This window comes from Saccopteryx bilineata, chromosome 10, assembly GCF_036850765.1.
Source record: "Saccopteryx bilineata isolate mSacBil1 chromosome 10, mSacBil1_pri_phased_curated, whole genome shotgun sequence".
Lineage (NCBI taxonomy): Eukaryota > Metazoa > Chordata > Mammalia > Chiroptera > Emballonuridae > Saccopteryx > Saccopteryx bilineata.
Window position 1 is genome coordinate 34,641,012 of NC_089499.1, and position 19,745 is coordinate 34,660,756.

The 19,745-nt window shown below is 40.7% G+C and overlaps 1 protein-coding gene across 2 annotated transcripts in view; it reads left to right on the top strand.

Moving 5' to 3' along the window:
• Positions 1 to 1,965: 1,965 nt before the first annotated feature.
• Positions 1,966 to 19,745, top strand: part of ATP2C1 (ATPase secretory pathway Ca2+ transporting 1) — a 158,367-nt gene continuing 140,587 nt past the window's right edge. The window contains exon 1 of one of the 2 annotated variants that reach the window (XM_066245113.1): positions 1,966 to 2,352. In XM_066245113.1, the coding sequence (XP_066101210.1) occupies positions 2,245 to 2,352 (108 nt within the window). In that variant the 5' untranslated portion in view covers positions 1,966 to 2,244. The remainder of the gene's footprint in view (positions 2,353 to 19,745) is intronic. The other variant, XM_066245114.1, reaches the window with a different exon arrangement.

Here is a 19,745-nt window from a genome sequence, read left to right on the forward strand (position 1 = left end):
TCTCTTCTGCTTTGTAGCTGTGTGACTCTGGCAAGTCGTTTACCCTCTCTGAGCCTGAGTTTGACCCTAGAGTGCTGTAGGATTACGTGAGATAAAGCATGTACAGAATTTAGCACAGTGCCTGGCCCAGAGCCCAGTAAATATTAAATAGAATTATATTTGTTATCGACACAACACCTCAGGGAATTTTAGTTACATGCACTTCACCAATTTTTTCTTCTTTGTTCCATCTAGTCAGGCCAGCATTTTTGGTTTGGGGTTTTTTTTTGTCTTCCTCCCATGTCTTTTCATCATACGCCTCGACCCAGAAAAGGGTGATCAGGAGACAACCATCTGAAATGAAGTCTGCTTTGTGTGTGTCCTTTGGGAGAAGGCTTTGATCACCGGCCTGCTGTGGGTAGCTGGCTGGCAGGCTGCTGGCTCCTGCCCACAGTGAAAGGCATCTCTGCTGGTTTTTAAAAAGAGAAGCAAAAGAGCAGCTGGTGGATTCCTCGAGGGTGTGTACAAATGGCACCTTTGCTTGCTCCCAGTGCCCCAAAGGCGGCCCTGCTTTCCAGGGCTTCTAGTTGGCCAGTGTCCGCATTTCCAAGCTCCTTGTTTTTCTGGGCTTGTGAGCTGGCAGGGAGCACGGAGCCCTGCACCCTTAGCATTCCCGTGCCTCACAAGCCATTGCCTCTCGCTGGGCCTCGTTCAAGTCTGCTGTCTCTGACCTACCCAGGGGACTGTAAGAGCCTCAGTAAGCAAGTAGTGGTGTAGCTGGGACGGGGACAGGCGGGCTGGGCCTCGTCCTTCAAGGGGCGTGTCCCAGCAGCAGCATGGAAGTGACTTCTTGAAACTGCCAGCCTGGCCCTCATGAGACTGAAGATCACCTTGCAGGAGGGCCCGGTGCCAGCCTGACAGATGGCCCAAGCTGCTGGCCACACAGCCCATCAAGTGTGTGTTTCCCTGAAGACAGCTGGTCCAGCCAGGAGTGCCAGGCAGGCTATTCAGGGGCATGGCTCAGGGTGCAACATGGGTCCCCCGCTCTGCTTACCGGCTCCAAACTCCAGCCTGCCGTGCTCTCTCTGAAGGGGAAAAGACCAGCTCTCTCTTTCCACATAAAAGCAAATCTTTGCGTCTTGTGATTTTCGGTTGATGTCCAGCCTATACGCTATGTGACAGCCCCTCACAGAAGTGGCCAACTGTTGTCATCAAATGAACCAGCTACTGCAAAGTTAAAAGAGATAATGAAGTAGCAAAGCCTATGTAGGGACTTTGTTCAGAAACCCTGTGATGTCTATAGAGTATTTTAAAAATATTGAACTTTCACATTTTATGATTTCATGTCCGCTAAGACCACAGACCTCTTATCATGTTTTCTTTTTAAAGCATGAATCCTTTTTAAAAATAGTTAGACAGTAAATGTATAACTTTTCTCTCTCTCTATACTCAGAATAAAACCTGGGGAAATTTAATGTTCCTGGAATCAGCCTGTGGATTTGAGATAAAGATTCAAGGAGAGAAGATTTTTAACTCAGAACAGAATCCGTCTGTGGCTATTGTTCAATTAACATAAACTATCTGGTTACTGGGTATGTTGCATAATGCATAACAGTGCAAACCAAACGTTTTTAAGTGCTGACACTGAACTCCTGGATGACAACAACGAAGGGTGAGGTCATTTGTTAATTTTTAAAGCAATCTCCTAAAAATATGCTTCTGAAGACTGAATGAATCAACACTTCAGAACTACGATGCAGTCAGAGGTTGTCCATGTGTGCCCACGATGATATGAAATCCAGAAGGAAACAGGAAAAACCACACCTCACGTTCTCTTTAAGAGCTAGAAGGGCTGTCAGAAGAATTAAGATTAAACCTCATGTGAGTCTGTGGGTGTGGAAAGTCACCAGCTAGCTAATATTAACATAGCTTGCAACAGAACGCTGTTGCTAGAAATAGGGCAGTTACATCACTACCACTAAGCAATTTGCATGCTGTGGACCAGCCCCGAAATTCCTCCTGGCTCCTACAGCCCCTCAGGCATTGCATTTCTGAACGCTTTTAGATGTAGTTCACACTTGGCTGTCTGGTTTCACCAGGAACTCTACCCAAAAGTAGAAGCGCAAGGAGAACATCTGCTTTGTGTGGAGGGAAGTGGTTGAGCTACAAGCAAATCTTTGGGCATCTGAGGAATTGTGAAGCTTCTAGATTTCATATGGTTGCTGACAGGAAAGGGCCGACAAGGACCTTCTTGCTTTACTCACCATGGATAATCTGTTGCCTCAGTCTAGACTCTCTTATTTCAAAAAATATTCTCTCCATGCAATTAGAAAATATGTATCGATGCTGAGAAACCAGAAGGCAGAAGAACAGGTATCCTTTTGTTTATATTATCTTTAAGGTTAACGGATGTTTGCTTTTGGGTGTTACTTTTACGCCACTTGGTGATTTAGTTTCTGCTAGTTTACTTGTTTAAAGGCACGGGTCAACTATTGCTTGGGGCTGTTCAGACTTGGCAGTCAGAGAAGTAAGCAGGCTCCGGAGGATTTATTTGAACTTGGAACATTTGGATCATTAGATTAAGTTCAAGTTTGGTAATAGAACCACATGCTTTTCTTTCTTCTCAATAGCTAGACTAAACTAAGCTATCAGAGTAGGACTGTGGGTTTCTTGATAATTTTCTGGGGCCTCAAATACAAATTTAAAAACTATTATTAACTCTACACAGAGAAGTTATCAGGCCCTGGAAATACATTATCTTCTTGTATGTATTTATGGCTATGTTAATATCACCAGGATTTGCAAAACAAAAAGCATTCTGTAGACAAAATTTGATAGCTTTAAGCAGGTCAGTAATGAGCTGAAAAGGTCATTCAGAAGTAATTACTCATCCTTTTGGTAAAAGGTAGGGGATAGATTACTGCAGGTTTCAGTCTTTCTAACCAATCAAAAGTTAGGCCTGACAGTGCGGTGGCGCAGTGGATAGAGCGTCGGACTGGGATTCGGAAGACCCAGGTTCGAGACTCCAAGCTCGCCAGCTTGAGCTCAAGGTCGCTGGCTCGAGCAAGGGATTACTCGGTCTGCTGAAGGCCCACAGTCAAGGCACGTATGAGAAAGCAATCAATGAACAATTAAGGTGTTGCAACGCTCAACAAAAAAGTAATGATTGATGCTTCTCATCTCTCTGTCCCTGTCTGTCCCTCTCTCTGACTCTGTCTCTGTAATTAAAAAAAAAAAAAAAAAAAAAAAGAATGACCAATCAAAAGTTAGGATTTCTGGTAGTAGACTCTAGCATGTGGGAGTATAAATATTTTTTTAAAAACTGTTAAATGTTTGATCACTTCTTGTATAAAATCATACATAAAAAATCATGCATTCATTTTCTTGTTTCAAGATTTATATCATTCTATCACAATTATGAAAAAAGCATTCCTAAAAATCTCTGCTTTTCTGAATGATACCAAATAATTAGAAGAAATCGCTATACCCGATCCATTAAATCCAGTGGTTCATTTAGAAAGAAGTATGGCAATGGTAAAGGACAAATGTATAGCCACATTGAAGACCGGAATCATAAATTGCTTGGGCATCATGCTTGTCATGAGAACTGCAAAACAGCGTGGGAGATATTAGCAGTGTCCTGTATTTGAATGAGGTAACCTACTTATTAAAACACTTCCAGGAAGTGAAAGCAAAAGTCAGCAGACAGAAAATCCTCTAATGACAGGTTTCCCCTAAGTGTCGATGCATAATTTGGAAAGTGAAAATCATTACTACTGTTTGGGAGGAAACCGCTTTTATGCTGTGCTTTAATAATTTCACATGAGCTTGAAAGTCAGACTGTGCTCACTGAGGCTGCTATGCTTAGTAGCTGATTTATCTCTTGCTTAGGCAAGGTGTCATGATTACAAGGAAATCTCTTGGTTTCCATCTCAGCATGTGCTTGCTTTTGAAGTGGAAAGCCAGGGACCCAGATCGTGGTGCTGGGAGCTCTCTGCCACACTCGCCAAGTCCCACCCACAGGCTTCTTCGGGACTCATTATAGGGGGAAGAAGAGTGCAATGGGGGAGGGGGAGGGGCCAAAAGGATGGGGCTTCAACTGTGAACAGTGGGTTGAGTGATTTTTTTCCCTCCCCTTTTCTCTGTATCATCAGTTTTTGGAGATGTGGCTATATTGCACATACAGTTTATTTTTTTTTATTTTAATTTTTAATTTATGGTGTTGACATGGTTTCAAGTGTCCCACTCAATATAACACCCTCTATACACCACATCGTGCTGATTTCTTAACTTCCTCCATAAATTAATGGAGAAATAAAGAAAAATGACATATTCGATTTTTTTCCTGAAACCAATTACAGTTCTGCCCACACGATGTCTCACGAAATTAAGAGAAATTAGGTCAGAGTCAATCATGGCTAACCTTGGAAAGCTTGTTGGAAAGTTTTAAAGGAGGTTAATAATGTCTATAATTTTAGGACCTGTGTACTGGCTGTCTCTAATACTTACATTCCTCACATAGGTGGGATATAAAACTGAGACTCATGGACATAGATAAAAGTGAAGTGCTTACCAGGGGGAGGGGAGTTAAAAGGGACAGATAAATGGTGATGAGAAGTGATTTGACTTTGGATGGTGGGCATACAATGCGATCAACAGTTCAACTGGGATAAAAATGTTTGCCTGAAACCTCTGTACTTTTATTAATCAATGTTACTGCTTTAAATTTAATTTCTAAAATAATAATAATAATAATCCTTACATTCCTCTAAGATGGATTCTCGTTATAAAGATGAGGGAAGTGAGACTTGGAGGACTTGCTCAAGGTCACTGAGCTGGAAAGAACCAAAGAAAGATTTGAACTTCTGTTGGCCGAGTTTGAAACTGAATCCATTTTAACATACTTTATCTCTGAATAATCCAGTGATGGCAACATAGCAGGTTGACATACATTTATAGAGAGTATTTCCAACACTTCAGTAGTCATGTACCACTTTCATAATTCCTACCATAAGAATTTACCACCTGTGCCTGACCAGGAGGTGGCGCAGTGGATAGAGTGTTGGACTGGGATGTGGAAGGACCCAGGTTTGAGACCCCGAGGTCACCAGCTTGAGCGCGGGCTCATCTGGCTTGAGCAAAGCTCACCAGCTTGGACCCAAGGTCGCTGGCTTGAGCAAGGGGTTACTCGGTCTGCTGAAGGCCCAAGGTCAAGGCATATATGAGAAAGCAATCAATGAACAACTAAGGTGTCGCAACGAAAAACTGATGATTGATGCTTCTCATCTCTCTCCGTTCCTGTCTGTCTGTCCCTATCTGTCCCTCTCTCTGACTCTCTGTCCCTGTAAATAAATAAATAAAATTAAATTAAAAAAAAAAAAAAGAATTTACCACCTGTATGTATTCCTTACTATTTTTTCTGTATTTATATTTAAACCCCTACTTACATTTAGTTAGAAAGAAAATTTCATATCACTACTATACATGGAACACCACTGTCATTTGCCATAAATACAAGAGAAGCATAAATATAATTAATCAAAGCAAACTAATGTTAAATTCTGACTAGATACTGTTAGCTGTGAAATCTCTAAGCCTGAAACCTACTCCATTTTGTTAAGTAGGAGATTAGCTTTTAAGAGATTAGCATCCTGGTAGCCAGCTGAGAAATTCTCCTAGGCAAGGGTCAAAGGGAATGAAAAAAATTGACAACTTTCTCAGTTCCAAGTAATTCATTTTAGTGTAGTGTTTAGTGTAGTGTCTGCATGCCCCTTAAAGTCTTCTCCCAATTCATCTAGCACCACTGGCTCCCACCAGTGTTGAGTTCCACACATTTGGAGAAAATGATCCCAGACACACCATCTGTCTCTCTACCTCTGTGCACTCAGATATGCTCTTCCCTCTAACCTAGAATTCCTTCCTTTAATTACACCTTGCCCACCTGGAGATTCCCTGCATGTCCTTCAAGACTCAGATACACTGAGCTCACGAAAAAACTTTCTCTAGTTCTTCTAGGAAGAGTGAAGCGTAGCCCCTCCTTTCTAAGATATTCTGTTTACTTCTAATAAGGCCCCTTACTGTATGTGGTATGTAGTAAGCCATTTGGTTACCTGTTCACATCATGCAACCCATATATACATGACGGCAGGTGGTATTTTGTTCTTTGTCTCCTCGCGCCCACCTTGGTGCCTGGCACAGGCTGAGATGGGAGAGACCTGCACCAGAGGCAGATTGCCTGTGGAGCACCTCCTTTCTTGTCTCTACCCATTTCTTGACTAGACCTGGAGGATTCCCACACATCCCAGTCATGGTCATTGTTATTCTCATCTTGTCCGCAGATGCTTTTTCATTTAAAGTTTCTCTTAATGTTATTCCTGCTTGCACTTGGTGTCATACAGACAGGAAGGTTTGACCCGAGAGTTGGTTGGTTTGGTAGTTTTTGTTGTCTTTCCTATTGTAATGCGCCTATCAATGGGCGGACAGGCTGCTTATCACAGTGAGAACACACTTCTCATCCTTTGCATCTCTAGACTCTATTATAGCAGGCCTTTCACAAAGCCGAGTCCCTAGCTAGGTAGAAGATGAAGGTCATTAATTAGATGAAGGTGCTGACGGTTGAGAAAATTGGATGCTGAACATGTTTGAATAGTATTTTTCAAATAGTGTTTTAGTGCTGGTGGTGATGCCTCTCAGCCTAAATGGGTTCTCGGAGCTTGGGCATGTGTACAGAACACATTCATAAAGGAATGCAATTGTGGCCATTTTCTTGTGGTCAGATGGAAACAGCCGGAGTCTGGATCAGATGTTAATGTCAGAGCTTGTGGGGAATGAACGAGACTTGTAGGCAATATTCTCTTGCGGACTAGAATCCCAACAGCTTTCTCTGTGGCTCAGGTGATCAAGTGGGACATTGAGTAGGGAAGGGAGAATCTGCTCCACTTCTGGGCAGATAGTAGCCACTTCTGGGCAGATGGTAGCCTGCCTTCAGTCCAATGAGGTCTCCAGAGAACTGAGTGCTCTATGAACCCCTGAGGAATGCTGCTCTGAGGGGGTTGCATTACAGGCAGTGCCCAGGTCACAAACCAGATAGGTTCTATAGATTTGTTCTTAAGTTGGACTTGTATGTAACTTGGAACAGGTACATTTACCTATTAAATACAGCTTAGATAGATGTTTGTCTTTACATAGTATTTATTTTTACCTTTCTGTGCATATAAATACTTAAAACATTTTCAAACCTAAAGAACCTATCTCATTTGTAACCCAGGGACTGCCCGTATTGATATAGATATTACTCGTGAGTGCCAGCACCAAATGATAAGAGAAGACAGTTTGTGAATTCATATGGGACAGTCTACTATCTCTCTTTTTGTCAAACACCACCCATTTTCTGACAACTCTCAAATATTTATCCCCAGTGCACATTAGCCAGGTATATCCAATTGCCTATTAGACATCTCCATCTGAATGTCTTGTGGTTTTTGTAGACTGAATGTGTCCAAAGAGGACTCACGAACTCTCTCTCCAAACCTATTTCTCCTCAGCTTGTCCATCAGTCAACACAAAAACTCAAACCATAAACTTGGGAGGCATGTTAGCACCTCCCTTTCTCTCCCTCATCCCCCTTTTGCAAATTTTTTTAACAAGCCTAGTCGATTTTACTTGTATTATTATTATTATTATTATTTTTAATTTTAAAGAGAGAGGAAAAAACACTGATTTGTTGTTCCACTTACTTATGCATTCATTGGTTGGCTCTTGTATGCACCCTGACTGGGGATTGAATTCACAACCCTGGCATATCAGGACAATGCTCTAACCAATTGAGCTGCCCAGCCAGGGCTATCAATTCCACTTGTAAAATAGTTACTGAATCTTCCATCTTCACTTACCAACCCTGCTATACCATCCGCTCTAGGTTGAACCATTGTAACAGCATCCAATTTGTGTTCACTCTTGTTCTGCTACAATCCAAGTTCTTCAGAGCAGCCAGAAAATTCTTCTTTAAATGAAAATCTTGTTTCACCCCAATTCAGGGAACATGATTATTTTTATTTTCTAATATAGCCCCAGTGCCAAACATGAATAAGGCACAAAGTAGGTGATAAATTTATATAACTGAATGAATAAATATGGAGGTTGGGGAGTTCAGAGGCTGAGATGCTGTTATGCAGGTGAGGGCAAGAGATGTTGAAAAGAGGGTTACTGTCTTTAATAAGAAGAGCCTGGTGAGATCTAGGGGAAACTCTTTAGAGTAATTTATTTTATGGATGTGTCAGGGTTAAGGGATTTGCCCAAAGTCACATACCTCTTTTGTATCAGCACTAGGATTAGAATCTGGCTTGCCGGACTCCCAGTTCAATGCTCTTTCCAATGTGTACTGTGAGTCTTGGCAGATGTGTAGGAAAGGGCAATACAGCTACCAAAGCAAAGAGAAAAAGCCTCTACAGACTGAGTCCAGAGAGCAGGTTAGGTGACGCCTAAAGATCAACTTGTCAATAATCAATAAATCCCTGTGATGAAGGACGGAGACAAAGGAGAGCCTGCTATTTGGAGCTCTTGTCCCTCAACTTATACTGCCCTATAGCAGCCTCACCAAGCGGAATCTCGTCTTCCTGTGTCCCACAGATGACTGATCAGAACAAACAGGACAGCCAAGTTAACAGACAAGAATTTTGGATGATCTTTGCTGATGGTGACTTGCTCTCTTGAATAGAAAGACATCTTTATGAATAAAAAATACCATCTAAGAGCTGACTTGTCTTGTCTTGCCTATTTAACAGTGAATCTGGTCTGACCAGGCAGAGGCACAGTGGATGGAATGTCAGACTGAGAAGTGGAGGACCCAGGTTCGAAACCCTGAGGTCACCAGCTTGAGCGCGGCTCATTGGGTTTGAGCAAAGCTCACCAGCTTCAGCCCAAGGTCGCTGGCTGAGTAAGGAGATCTCCACTTGGTCTGCTGTAGCTTCCTGGTCAAGGCACATATGAGAAAGCAATCAATGAACAACTAAGGTGCCACAATGAAGAATTGATGCTTCTTATCTCTCTCCCTTCCTGTCTGTCACTATCTGTCCCTCTCTCTGTCTCTGTCGCAAAAAAACCAAAAAACAAAAACAGTAAATCTGCTTAAAATGAGGAAAGTGGTCTTTGGTTCCAGGATTCATGTACAATAGCCATATAGATATTTAATTGATTTTAGAGAGAGAAAGAGAGAAAGAAAAACATTGATTTGTTGTTCTACTTACTTATGCACTCATGGGTTGATTCTTGCCCTGACCAAGGATTGAACCTACAACCTTGGCATATTGGGACAACTTGCTAACCAAGTAAGCTACCATCTAGGGCAGGGGTCCCCTACAGCCTGTGGGCCACATGCGGCCCCCTGAGGCCATTTATCCAGCCCCCGCCACACTTCCGGAAAGGGCACCTCTTTCATTGGTGGTCAGTGAGAGGAGCATAGTTCCCATTGAAATACTGGTCAGTTTGTTGATTTAAATTTACTTGTTCTTTATTTTAAATATTGTATTCATTCCCATTTTTGCTTTTTTTTGTTGTTGTTGTTTTTTTCCATTTTTCTGAAGCTGGAAACAGGGAGAGACAGTCAGACAGACTCCCGCATGAGCCCGACCGGGATCCACCTGGCACGCCCACCAGGGGCGACGCTCTGCCCACCAGGGGGCGATGCTCTGCCCATCCTGGGCGTCGCCATATTGCGACCAGAGCCACTCTAGCGCCTGGGGCAGAGGCCAAGGAGCCATCCCCAGCGCCCAGGCCATCTTTGCTCCAATGGAGCCTTGGCTGCGGGAGGGGAAGAGAGAGACAGAGAGGAAAGCGCGGCGGAGGGGTAGAGAAGCAAATGGGCGCTTCTCCTGTGTGCCCTGGCCGGGAATCGAACCCGGGTCCTCCGCACGCTAGGCCGATGCTCCCATTTTGTTTTTTTACTTTAAAATAAGATATGTGCAGTGTGCATAGTGATTTGTTCATAGTTTTTTTTTTTAATTATTTTTATTTTTTTATTTTTTACAGAGACAGAGAGAGAGAGAGTCAGAGAGAAGGATAGACAGGGACAGACAGGAATGGAGAGATGAGAAGCACCAATCATTTTCGTTGCGTGTTGCAACACCTTAGTTGTTCATTGATTGCTTTCTCATATGTGCCTTGACCGTGAGGCTACAGCAGACCGAGTAACCCCTTGCTCGAGCCAGTGACCTTGGGCTCAAGCTGGTGAGCTTTTTGCTCAAACCAGATGAGCTCTCGCTCAAGCTGATGACCTCGGGGTTTTGAACCTGGGTCTTCCGCATCTTAGTCCAACGCTCTATCCACTGCGCTACCTCCCGGTCAGGCCATAGTTTTTTTTTAGTCCGGCCCTCCAATGGTCTGAGGGACAGTGAACTGGCCCCCTGTGTAAAAAGTTTGGGGACACCTGATCTAGGGTAAATATATATATAAATATATTTGGAATTAGCCCCTTAAACTGGTACAATATCTCCCAAAAAAATTAGTCACACAATTTTCACTATCTTTCTATATTCTTATTATCCAAATATGCAGCCATGTTACCTTTGATGTCCTTATATATATAAATATAGACATGAGTGTTGACCTGGACAGGACTGAATGCACAGAAAAGAATGTCTCCTGTCATCTTGTTTTGTAAAATTTCTTGATTTCTTTAATTATTAAGCCAGTTTTTTCCCTATATATTGTGTGTAGAGCATTTTTACAGGTCAAAGGATATAGAAATGACTTACATATAGCCTGACCTGTGATGGCTTAGGATAGCGCTTCTACTTGGAATGCTGAGATTGCTGGTTTGAAACCCTGAACTTGCCTGGCCAAGTAACATGTGAGAGGCAACGGCTACTTCCTGCTGTCCCCCTTCTCTCTCTCTCCCTCTCCTCTCTTAAAATTAATAAATAAAATCTTTTAAAAAATGAATTAGGTATAGTGTGGACGCTCTGTGCGCTTCTGCTCTTACTGAGCAGAAAGATCTGAACTCAACTGTCTATAGTACAAGGCAGAAACTGTACACTGCAGAGCGGGTATATCTGGCTCAAGACCTGCTCCGGTTAATCTACCTAAAATGAGGAGAGTCATTTTGGGAGGTTAGGGAGCATATACAGTAACTATACTGTCATTAAGAATTAGAGCTACATTTTGTTTTGGAGGCTGTTCTAAAGTTTCTCTTCAGTGGCTTAAGAAAAGCTTCTCGTTCCAACAGGATCACTGGATTTTAATTTCTTGCTTTGTTTCTTAATAGAATATTAACCTCAAAGTTGGGCTGTCAAACCTTTGAAGTTAATTTGAACCTTAGAAATTTAGTTCTTTATTTTGTCTCTTATACCTTTTCTAAATAACAATATAAAAATTAAAGACACTCCCTGCCCCCCGCCCCCCCCCCCCAAAAAAAAAAACTACATTGAGATTTAGAACATTATGTAAAGGTTTTGGATTGCTGATGCAGGCCTTCCTCTCAAGGTACAATGATAGAAATTCCGCTCTGAATTGGTTTAAGACATGTTAAGAGTTTTTATCTCATTAAAGTAAGTGAGTTACAGATAGATAGATGATAGATGGATAGATAGATAGATAGAGTCTCTAAATAGAAAATCATGTGAAATTTGTTCTTGGGAAGCTACTCTTCCCCCTATCTCCTCCCCCATCCAGAACCAGTTCCACAAATTTGTACATATTCAGTACTTCCTACCCAGTACAGAACATACCGGGACTCAAATAGGCCCACAAATAAACGCAAAATAGCTACTAGGATAGGTACAGTAAAGGAGAGTTATGAGGTACCTTCAAAGTATATAATGAGAGATAAGACCAAGGTGGGAAAGTCAAAGGCTGCCCACTGAACTTAATATTGAATTAAGATTTAAGGAAGAGCAGACATTAACTTAAGGAGGACAATGAGGAGACATTTGGAACAAAAGCTTTGGTCAGAAATTAGCAGGGAAACAGGGAGAAATGGAAGAAGGGTGTGTGTGTGTGTGTGTGTGTGTGTGTGTGTGTGTGTGAAGGGAATATTAGAGGGCTAATGAATGCTACCCTGAGACAGAGACAGAAGTGCTTAAAAGAATCCTGGATGTGGCCCTGGCCGGTTGGCTCAGCGGTAGAGCGTCGGCCTGGCGTGCGGGGGACCCGGGTTCGATTCCCGGCCAGGGCACATAGGAGAAGCGCCCATTTGCTTCTCCACCCCCACCCCCTCCTTCCTCTCTGTCTCTCTCTTCCCCTCCCGCAGCCGAGGCTCCATTGGAGCAATGATGGCCCGGGCGCTGGGGATGGCTCCTTGGCCTCTGCCCCAGGCGCTAGAGTGGCTCTGGTCACAGCAGAGCGACACCCCGGAGGGGCAGAGCATCGCCCCCTGGTGGGCAGAGCAGTGCCCCTGGTGGGCGTGCCGGGTGGATCCCGGTCGGGCGCATGCGGGAGTCTGTCTGTCTCTCCCCGTTTCCAGCTTCAGAAAAATACAAAAAAAAAAAAAAAAAAAAAAAAAAAAAGAATCCTGGATGTTAGGCTCAGTAAGAAAGATACTTAAGACATGATTGTTTGTGTGTTTCATAAGACCCATAGGGTTAATTTGTAGAAGAAACATGGAAGTGCACTTGGGATGTTCCAGAGGAAATAACTGTAACTGACAGGCAGAATGAAGGGAGAGGTTGTGACACAACAATATGGATGGATTTTCTAAAAAATGGGAGGAAAAGGAATAGGCCACCTTTTGCAGAGGCAAGGTATGCAATCCCTTCTGGAGGGATGCTGCTGTGATGGTTTCTGCATCATGAGAGAAAAGCTTGAACGAATTACCAGGCTCCTTCCAACCCCAAGATTCTAGTGCAACAGGCAATACAAACATGGGCAATTAAGACACCTTAGGGACAAAGAGAGGGCACAGGTGCATCAGTTAGAAATCATTTGTTGTCTGACCTGTGGTGGCGCAGTGGATAAAGCATCGACCTGGAAATGCTGAGGTCGCCGGTTCGAAACCCTGGGCTTGCCTGGTCAAGGCACATATGGGAGTTGATGCTTCCAGCTCCTCCCCCTTCTCTCTCTCTGTCTCCCCTCTCTCTCTCTCTCTCTCTCCTCTCTAAAATGAATAAATAAAAATTAAAAAAAAAAAAAGACATACTTTAAAAAAAAAAAAAAAAAAAGAAATCATTTGTTTTATCTGGTTAGTGGTCAACACTCCACAATTTGAGCATGTTTCTCTGGAATCTAAGGCCAAAAAGACAGATACAAATGTCTTTGGAGATTCAGGTAGCATTTCCATCAAGGAAAGGAAATAAAGCTACATCCAGGGAACCCCTCGGGTGAAACTAGCTCCTCTGACCCTGACTGGCCACCGTACTACTTGTACCCGTAAGGATCAACACCTATGTCTACTTATGCAGTCATTGGTGAATAGACACGGAGAAATTTCAAGTTATCGTGTGGTATTTTAATGGCATTTTTTCTTTTATATCAACCCGTATTTGCCTTCAACTCTTTCTCCTGCATTTTAATGTTGACAATTTGCTTCTTTTTATGGTCCCTTCTGAAAGTGTTCCAGCCTTCTTGTCCATATTATCACAGCTATGGAGTATTACCCATGCCTGGGAGACACCTGAACCCTGAGTTGACTTCTCAGCTATTTCTAATCCTGTTATCTGCTTCTAAACTTTCCTATTCTACTGTGCTCAGATGTCTTTGAAACCCAAGAGTCAGTAAATATATGACACCTAAACCTTTGTCTTTGAAATCAGCATAGTAACTCAAACATAAAATTCCTTTCTTTGATGAAACGTGTACCTTTTTATGCAGATTCTCACATTTGCTACCCTCTTCCACTTCTTAGACGGTCCCTCGGCAATATTTCATTTGCTAACTTTTGCTCAGAATGGAAGGTGACATATTTTCTCACCTGGTACAGACAGTTCCATGCCTTAACAGAAAAAGCTTTCCACGTATGCTGCGCTGCTCCTAACACTGTGAAAGGAGTAGAAAAAATGCTAAAATGATGGCTTTCCTGTTCATCCTAAAGGCAGCATACGAGTAAGGGTATTTTAAGAAACACAATTTGGATTATGCATTCAAAAATAAGGAATTTAAAATTTTTAGTAAATGCCTTATCTGTGCTAGGTGCTTGGCAACGTTCTTTACATTTGCCATTTAATCTTCCTAATAGCCCTACAGAATTGGTCGTATTATATCCACTTTGTGGATGAATGAACTGAGGTTTAAAGAGGTGAGAGAACTTGGTGCCTAGCTTGTAAGTGATGGCAGCAGTTTAGCTCCAGATTTGCCTTCCTGACTTCAAGACCTAATTCACTGCCTCATACCAAAACACCTTCCATTAACAGGGTCACTTTCTTCCCTTCTTTCCCTTCCTTCTTTCCTTCCTTCTTTCCTTGATATTAGATTTTCTTTTATTTATTGAGAATAAGAAGGTTGAAAGTTAAATCACCATAACTACTGTGCAGGAGAGACACCTTAAGTCCTTTTAGGTGCAGATCTACATTTTGGAGAGGTTTCAACGTCATTCAATTTGGGGGAACTTCTTTTAAGACAAAGGATCTAAAATTGTAAATATTAAGTTAGATACAAAGTGAATATTTACTTAGAGTGCAATAGGAAATCACAACAAATTACAAATTGGGGTGACAAATACAACAAACATCACAAAATCTAGAAACATAAGTACTTTTATTAATTAACTGATGTCCCCTAAGATGTTTCATTCCTAAGTTTTTTGTATTCCAGTCTTTAATCACCACTTCACATGACAATGGTTTTCTAATATCCTCCAAAGAGATAATCGAAAGATAATCCAGATACTCCTCTAGCATAGTTAATTTGTATATGTATATGTTTTTTAGAGTCAAGAAAAGTTTCATAGACTCGCTTCTGGCTTTGTTTTTTCCTTTACCATTCCATGTACTTCAGATGCTAGGCACCACTGGACACATTTATATAAGGTTTTCAGGCCCTGTGATTAGTACATAAAGTGGTAGGGGTATTCCTGGATGTCCTTTCTCTAGTAGGACAGCTGACAGTAACTTAACCATACACACATGAGTACAAGTCACATTTATACACCCCACTAAATCTAAACAAAATCTAAATGTATCCTCACCTCAACTTCTTTAAGACAGATCCAAAATTTGTCCATGGTTGCTCTAATGCTACCTGATAGGAGAATTGTAAAAGGAGGAAAAGTCAGCAAAATGAGTATTCTAAAATTGATGGTAGTTCAAATATCTTTCACCGATTTTACCAAACATAAGACCATGAGAACATTGCTGAAGTCTTTTTCAGGAACATAAAAGAGGCCTCTACAAATGAGGGCCCTAAAACTTAAAACTTCACTGGTTTCCAAAAAAAATCCAGCTCTGGAGGAAAGGTATAACAACAACAACAAAAATGGTGTTACATTATAATATGCAAGAGCCCATGCCATAGAATGGCTTTAAAAGTAATGGTGTATGAGGTCCCATACTGAGCAGCTTGAGCTCCTGACCTCACTGAAAGAAGTAGACGATGTTCCTTCTGTGAATTTCATTCTATAGGAAATAGCGCTATGGAGATGAAGATGTTCTGGTACTGCTAAAACTGAAAGGTGCCCAACCTCGTTCATATTTGCAAAAGACTTATTATTTACAATGGGATTACTTGCTAATACAACAGATCTCAAAACTCCTGTGTTGATCTAATTAATATTAAATGCATCACTTAGTGCCCTTTTAAGCAAGCCAGTAAGCACACATAGAGAAAGAACATGTTATTGCTCTTAAAGGCTACACAGTAGAAAAATTATAGCAGCACTAAAGAAAGTCTTTAAAAATTTATTAAGGTGTATTCAAGCTTTTGCAAACTCATCTGTTATTTGCCATTATAGTTACTGTAAGTTGTCTCTGGATAAAACCACCTTTGTCTTGGATTTCTTTGCTGAATTTTGCTCATTGGTAATGTATTCAAATACCTAGCTTTCTCAAGTATGTCCTCTTAGAGACTCTTGACTCCTCTTACTCTTTCTTTGTTCTATGAATAACTGTCCTAAAATATAAATAGTCCTTATTATTGTGTCCTGTACCATTAACCCTATTATAATATTTGCCACTAAACTTGATGATGGCCTGTAAGTACCTCTCAAAACAAATAAATCACATTATAGAAATATTTTGGTCTTATATAATGAGTGCATAGTTCATAATCAAATTGTTTAAAGTGATTATATAGTGTAAAACCCTGTCACTAGTGTTGACAAACTCTCCTTTTGCTCTGTCTTCAACATATAATTTCTGTACGATGTACTTAAATTTTTTTTTTGTAGCTTCTTAAATGTTAAGTAGCTTTCTGGGGGGGGGAGGGGATGAAACGATTTCTCTTAGGAATATACTGTTTCAAGAGAATGGTTTTTTTTTCTATTTATGAAGCCTTCCCCCACTTCTTTCATCTAACTATTGCTGCAAAAGCATGATACACCTGTTCAAAGAAGCATTGTTCCGAAGGTCCTGACCTGGAATAGGAAAACAAAGCCTGACTTCATAGCTGAGAACACAACTGTAACTCCATTGCCATTGCACTGCCCTCTAACTTTTGTTCTCCACTGTATCATGGCTATGCTGCTATGATGCACAGAGTTACTTAAAAGGAGAGAAACATGATCTCTTTATGGCCTTCATGCTCTTTCCTCTGGCCTTTTAAAATAACTGGTTTTAGGCCAACAGGTATTCACTCAAAGCAGTTCAAAGCCCTATATGATTTAAGAATGCTAGAGATTTAAAATGCTAATACAATGTGGGGTAAAAATATGTTTATAGTTTTGAGTGCATAAAACACATTTTATTCTTGTATTATTACTTATTAACTACTATATTATTTTCCATAGAAACAACTATAAACCTACTTTTGCCCCACCCTATATACACCCTCATTCTCTTCTTTAGAATTGAGGACTATTAGAAATATTTTTAGGCCCTGGCCAGTTGGCTCACCAGTAGAGCATCGGCCAGGTATGTGGGAGTCCTGGGTGCAATTCTAGGTCAGGGCACATAGAACAAGCAAACATCTGCTTCTCCACATATTCCCCCATCTCTCTCTCTCTCTCTCTCTCTCTCTCTCTCTGTCTCTCTTCACTTCTTACAGCCATGGCTGGAATGGTTTGAGCAGAGTTGGCCCCGGGTGCGGAGGATGACTCTATGGCCTTACCTCAGGTGCTAAAATGGCTCGGTTGCCAAGCAATGGAGCAGCGGCCCAGACAGGCAGGGCATCACCTGGTAGGGAGCTTGCCAGGTGGATCCTGGTCAGGGCACATGCAGGAGTCTGTCTCTGCCTCCCAGCCTCTCTCTTAATAATACTAAAAGAAATTTAGATCAAAATATTTTTACATCCGAGTTTTATGTTTCTTGTAAATCAGTGCTCAAACTTTAGCATGCATTGGAATCACCTGAAGGACTAAACTTTTGAGCATATTTTGGAGATAATTGCAGGTTTGTTTCCAGACCACTGCAATAATCTAAGTTGTAGTATTTTTTTTCATTGGAGGAGGGTCTTGCCTTCAATTACTGACATCTGTGAAGCATACTAAGTGTGGAGCACAATAAATTGAAGTATTCCTACTCCCAGGGTTGCTAATTTAATAGGTTTCAGGTGAGGCCCCAGACTTTGCAGTTCTAAAAAGCCCTCTGGTGGTAGGGACCACAGTCTGAGAACCAGTGATGTAGATCATTTGATGAAGCACATTTTCAAATTCAGAGCTGATAGGGTCACTGTTCCTTCTCAAGAATAGCACATCAGCCATGGAGAGTCATTGTTGAAGCCAGGAGTATGGATAGTGATGATAATTTCCAGCTTCACAGACTTTCTTTAAAATTTTTAAATTAAATTTATTGGGATAACATGGCTTAATAAAATTATGTAAGTTTAAAGGGTACAATTCTACAACACATCGTCTGGATACTGCATTGTGTTTTTACCACCCAAAGTCAAGTCTCCTTCCGTCACTATATACTTGACCTCTTTCCCCCCTTCTGTACCCCCTTTACCCACTTTTTCCCTCTGGTAACCACCACAATGTTGTGTATCTGTGCGCATTTGTTTGTCGTGTTTGTTCATTCGTTGCTTTCTGCTTTATATCCCACATGTCTTTGCTATAAGAATATAATTTAAAATATGTTCTTATCACTTTAATTTCTTCTTTTATAGCTGTTTACTGATTAAACAGATATGGTAACTGAGAATTTTAATTGTTGATTTAAATTATGGAATATAAAAAAGGTGTAAAGTTTGTTTTATCCTCAAAGCTATCTAAAGCCATTTTAAGATCTTAGCATTAAAAATAAAAATCTCTCTTTTTTTTCCTTGTCCATACTCTGGTTAATATATAAATATAATCATAAAGACTCACACACACACACACACACCCCCCCGCAGTCCCCATATTTACCACTTGGAATGATGAAATCAGTATTCCTAAATACTGTTTAGTGACTTCTAGATCCTTAGAACATATGTTTAATAGGTATTCTGTTGATTTTTCAATAACATGTTATTAAACATGTCTCAATTAACTACTGAATAAGCTCTTTAAAATGCCTGTGATTATTCACTCATAAGATTGCACTTCCATTTTAGCAATAATTTTGAACTCTGAGAAGATCAACCCAAGGGATTTTAGAATAGCTTTTGCTTGGAACATGATTTCCCCAGTGATGGTTTCCAAAGGTTAAATAAGAACAAGTGAATAGATATAGACAATGAGCGAGGATGTTTTAAAATCAAGTCATTTTTAACACATTCTTGAATGTCATCAAATGAGCAATGAGGCAGATAGTCCAGACTCAGGAATTAATGGCTACCAAGGTTACAGAGTGTTCCACTGAGTTAAAAGATGCAAGAATTTATTTAATAAAGCAAAATGATAAATTATAAAAGATAATGTAATAAACAAGGCAGCTTCTTATATATGTTTTTAATGGGTCATTGTGGAAGCATTAAAGGAATTAAAACCAATATGGATATTTGACTTCTGGCTTTGACATTGACTAGTGAGAAATTCTTAATGCAAGGAGCTTCACCACCTGTGTGAGTCTCAGCTTTGTCTGTTATAAAAAGCAACTAACAAGATCTAGTCTATTTATCTCACAGAGTTTTGAGGATTAAATTTTACTATGTACATGGAAGTGTTATCTTAACTAAAAAACCTTAGACAAATGTGTTTTGGGTGGCTATTCAGTTAAAATTGATTCTCATTTTTCTAAAAGTAATTTAATTTCTTGAATCAAATGTGCAATGTTGGCATCTTTACTTTTCCAAGGTTAAAATGAGTGATTTAATTACTAAAACCATGGAAGAATATATGTAGTTTTTAAAAAATGTCATAGATCTTTAACTGCTCTAAGAAAATAGAAACAAGTTAATGTGCAAACCTCAAAACAATAAATATTTTCATGTTTATTGAAAATTGACTATGTTGTACTTTAGAAAGGTGCCAACCTAATTTTATTTTAGCAATCTCATAGTAGAATCTAAACAAGAAAAAGTCTGACACCAGAGCACACAATTACATAAGAAAGTAAAATTTCTCAAATCTCACTAGTTTTTAAGAATAAATTGTCCTGGCCAGTTGGCTCAGTGGTAGAGCATTGGTCCAGCGTGTGAATGTCCCAGATTTTATTCCCAGTCAGGGCACACAGGGGAAGTGATCATCTGCTTCTCCATTCCTCCTCCTCCCCCTTCTCTCTATCTCTCTTCCCTTTCCACAGCCATGGCTTGACTGGTTTGAGCAT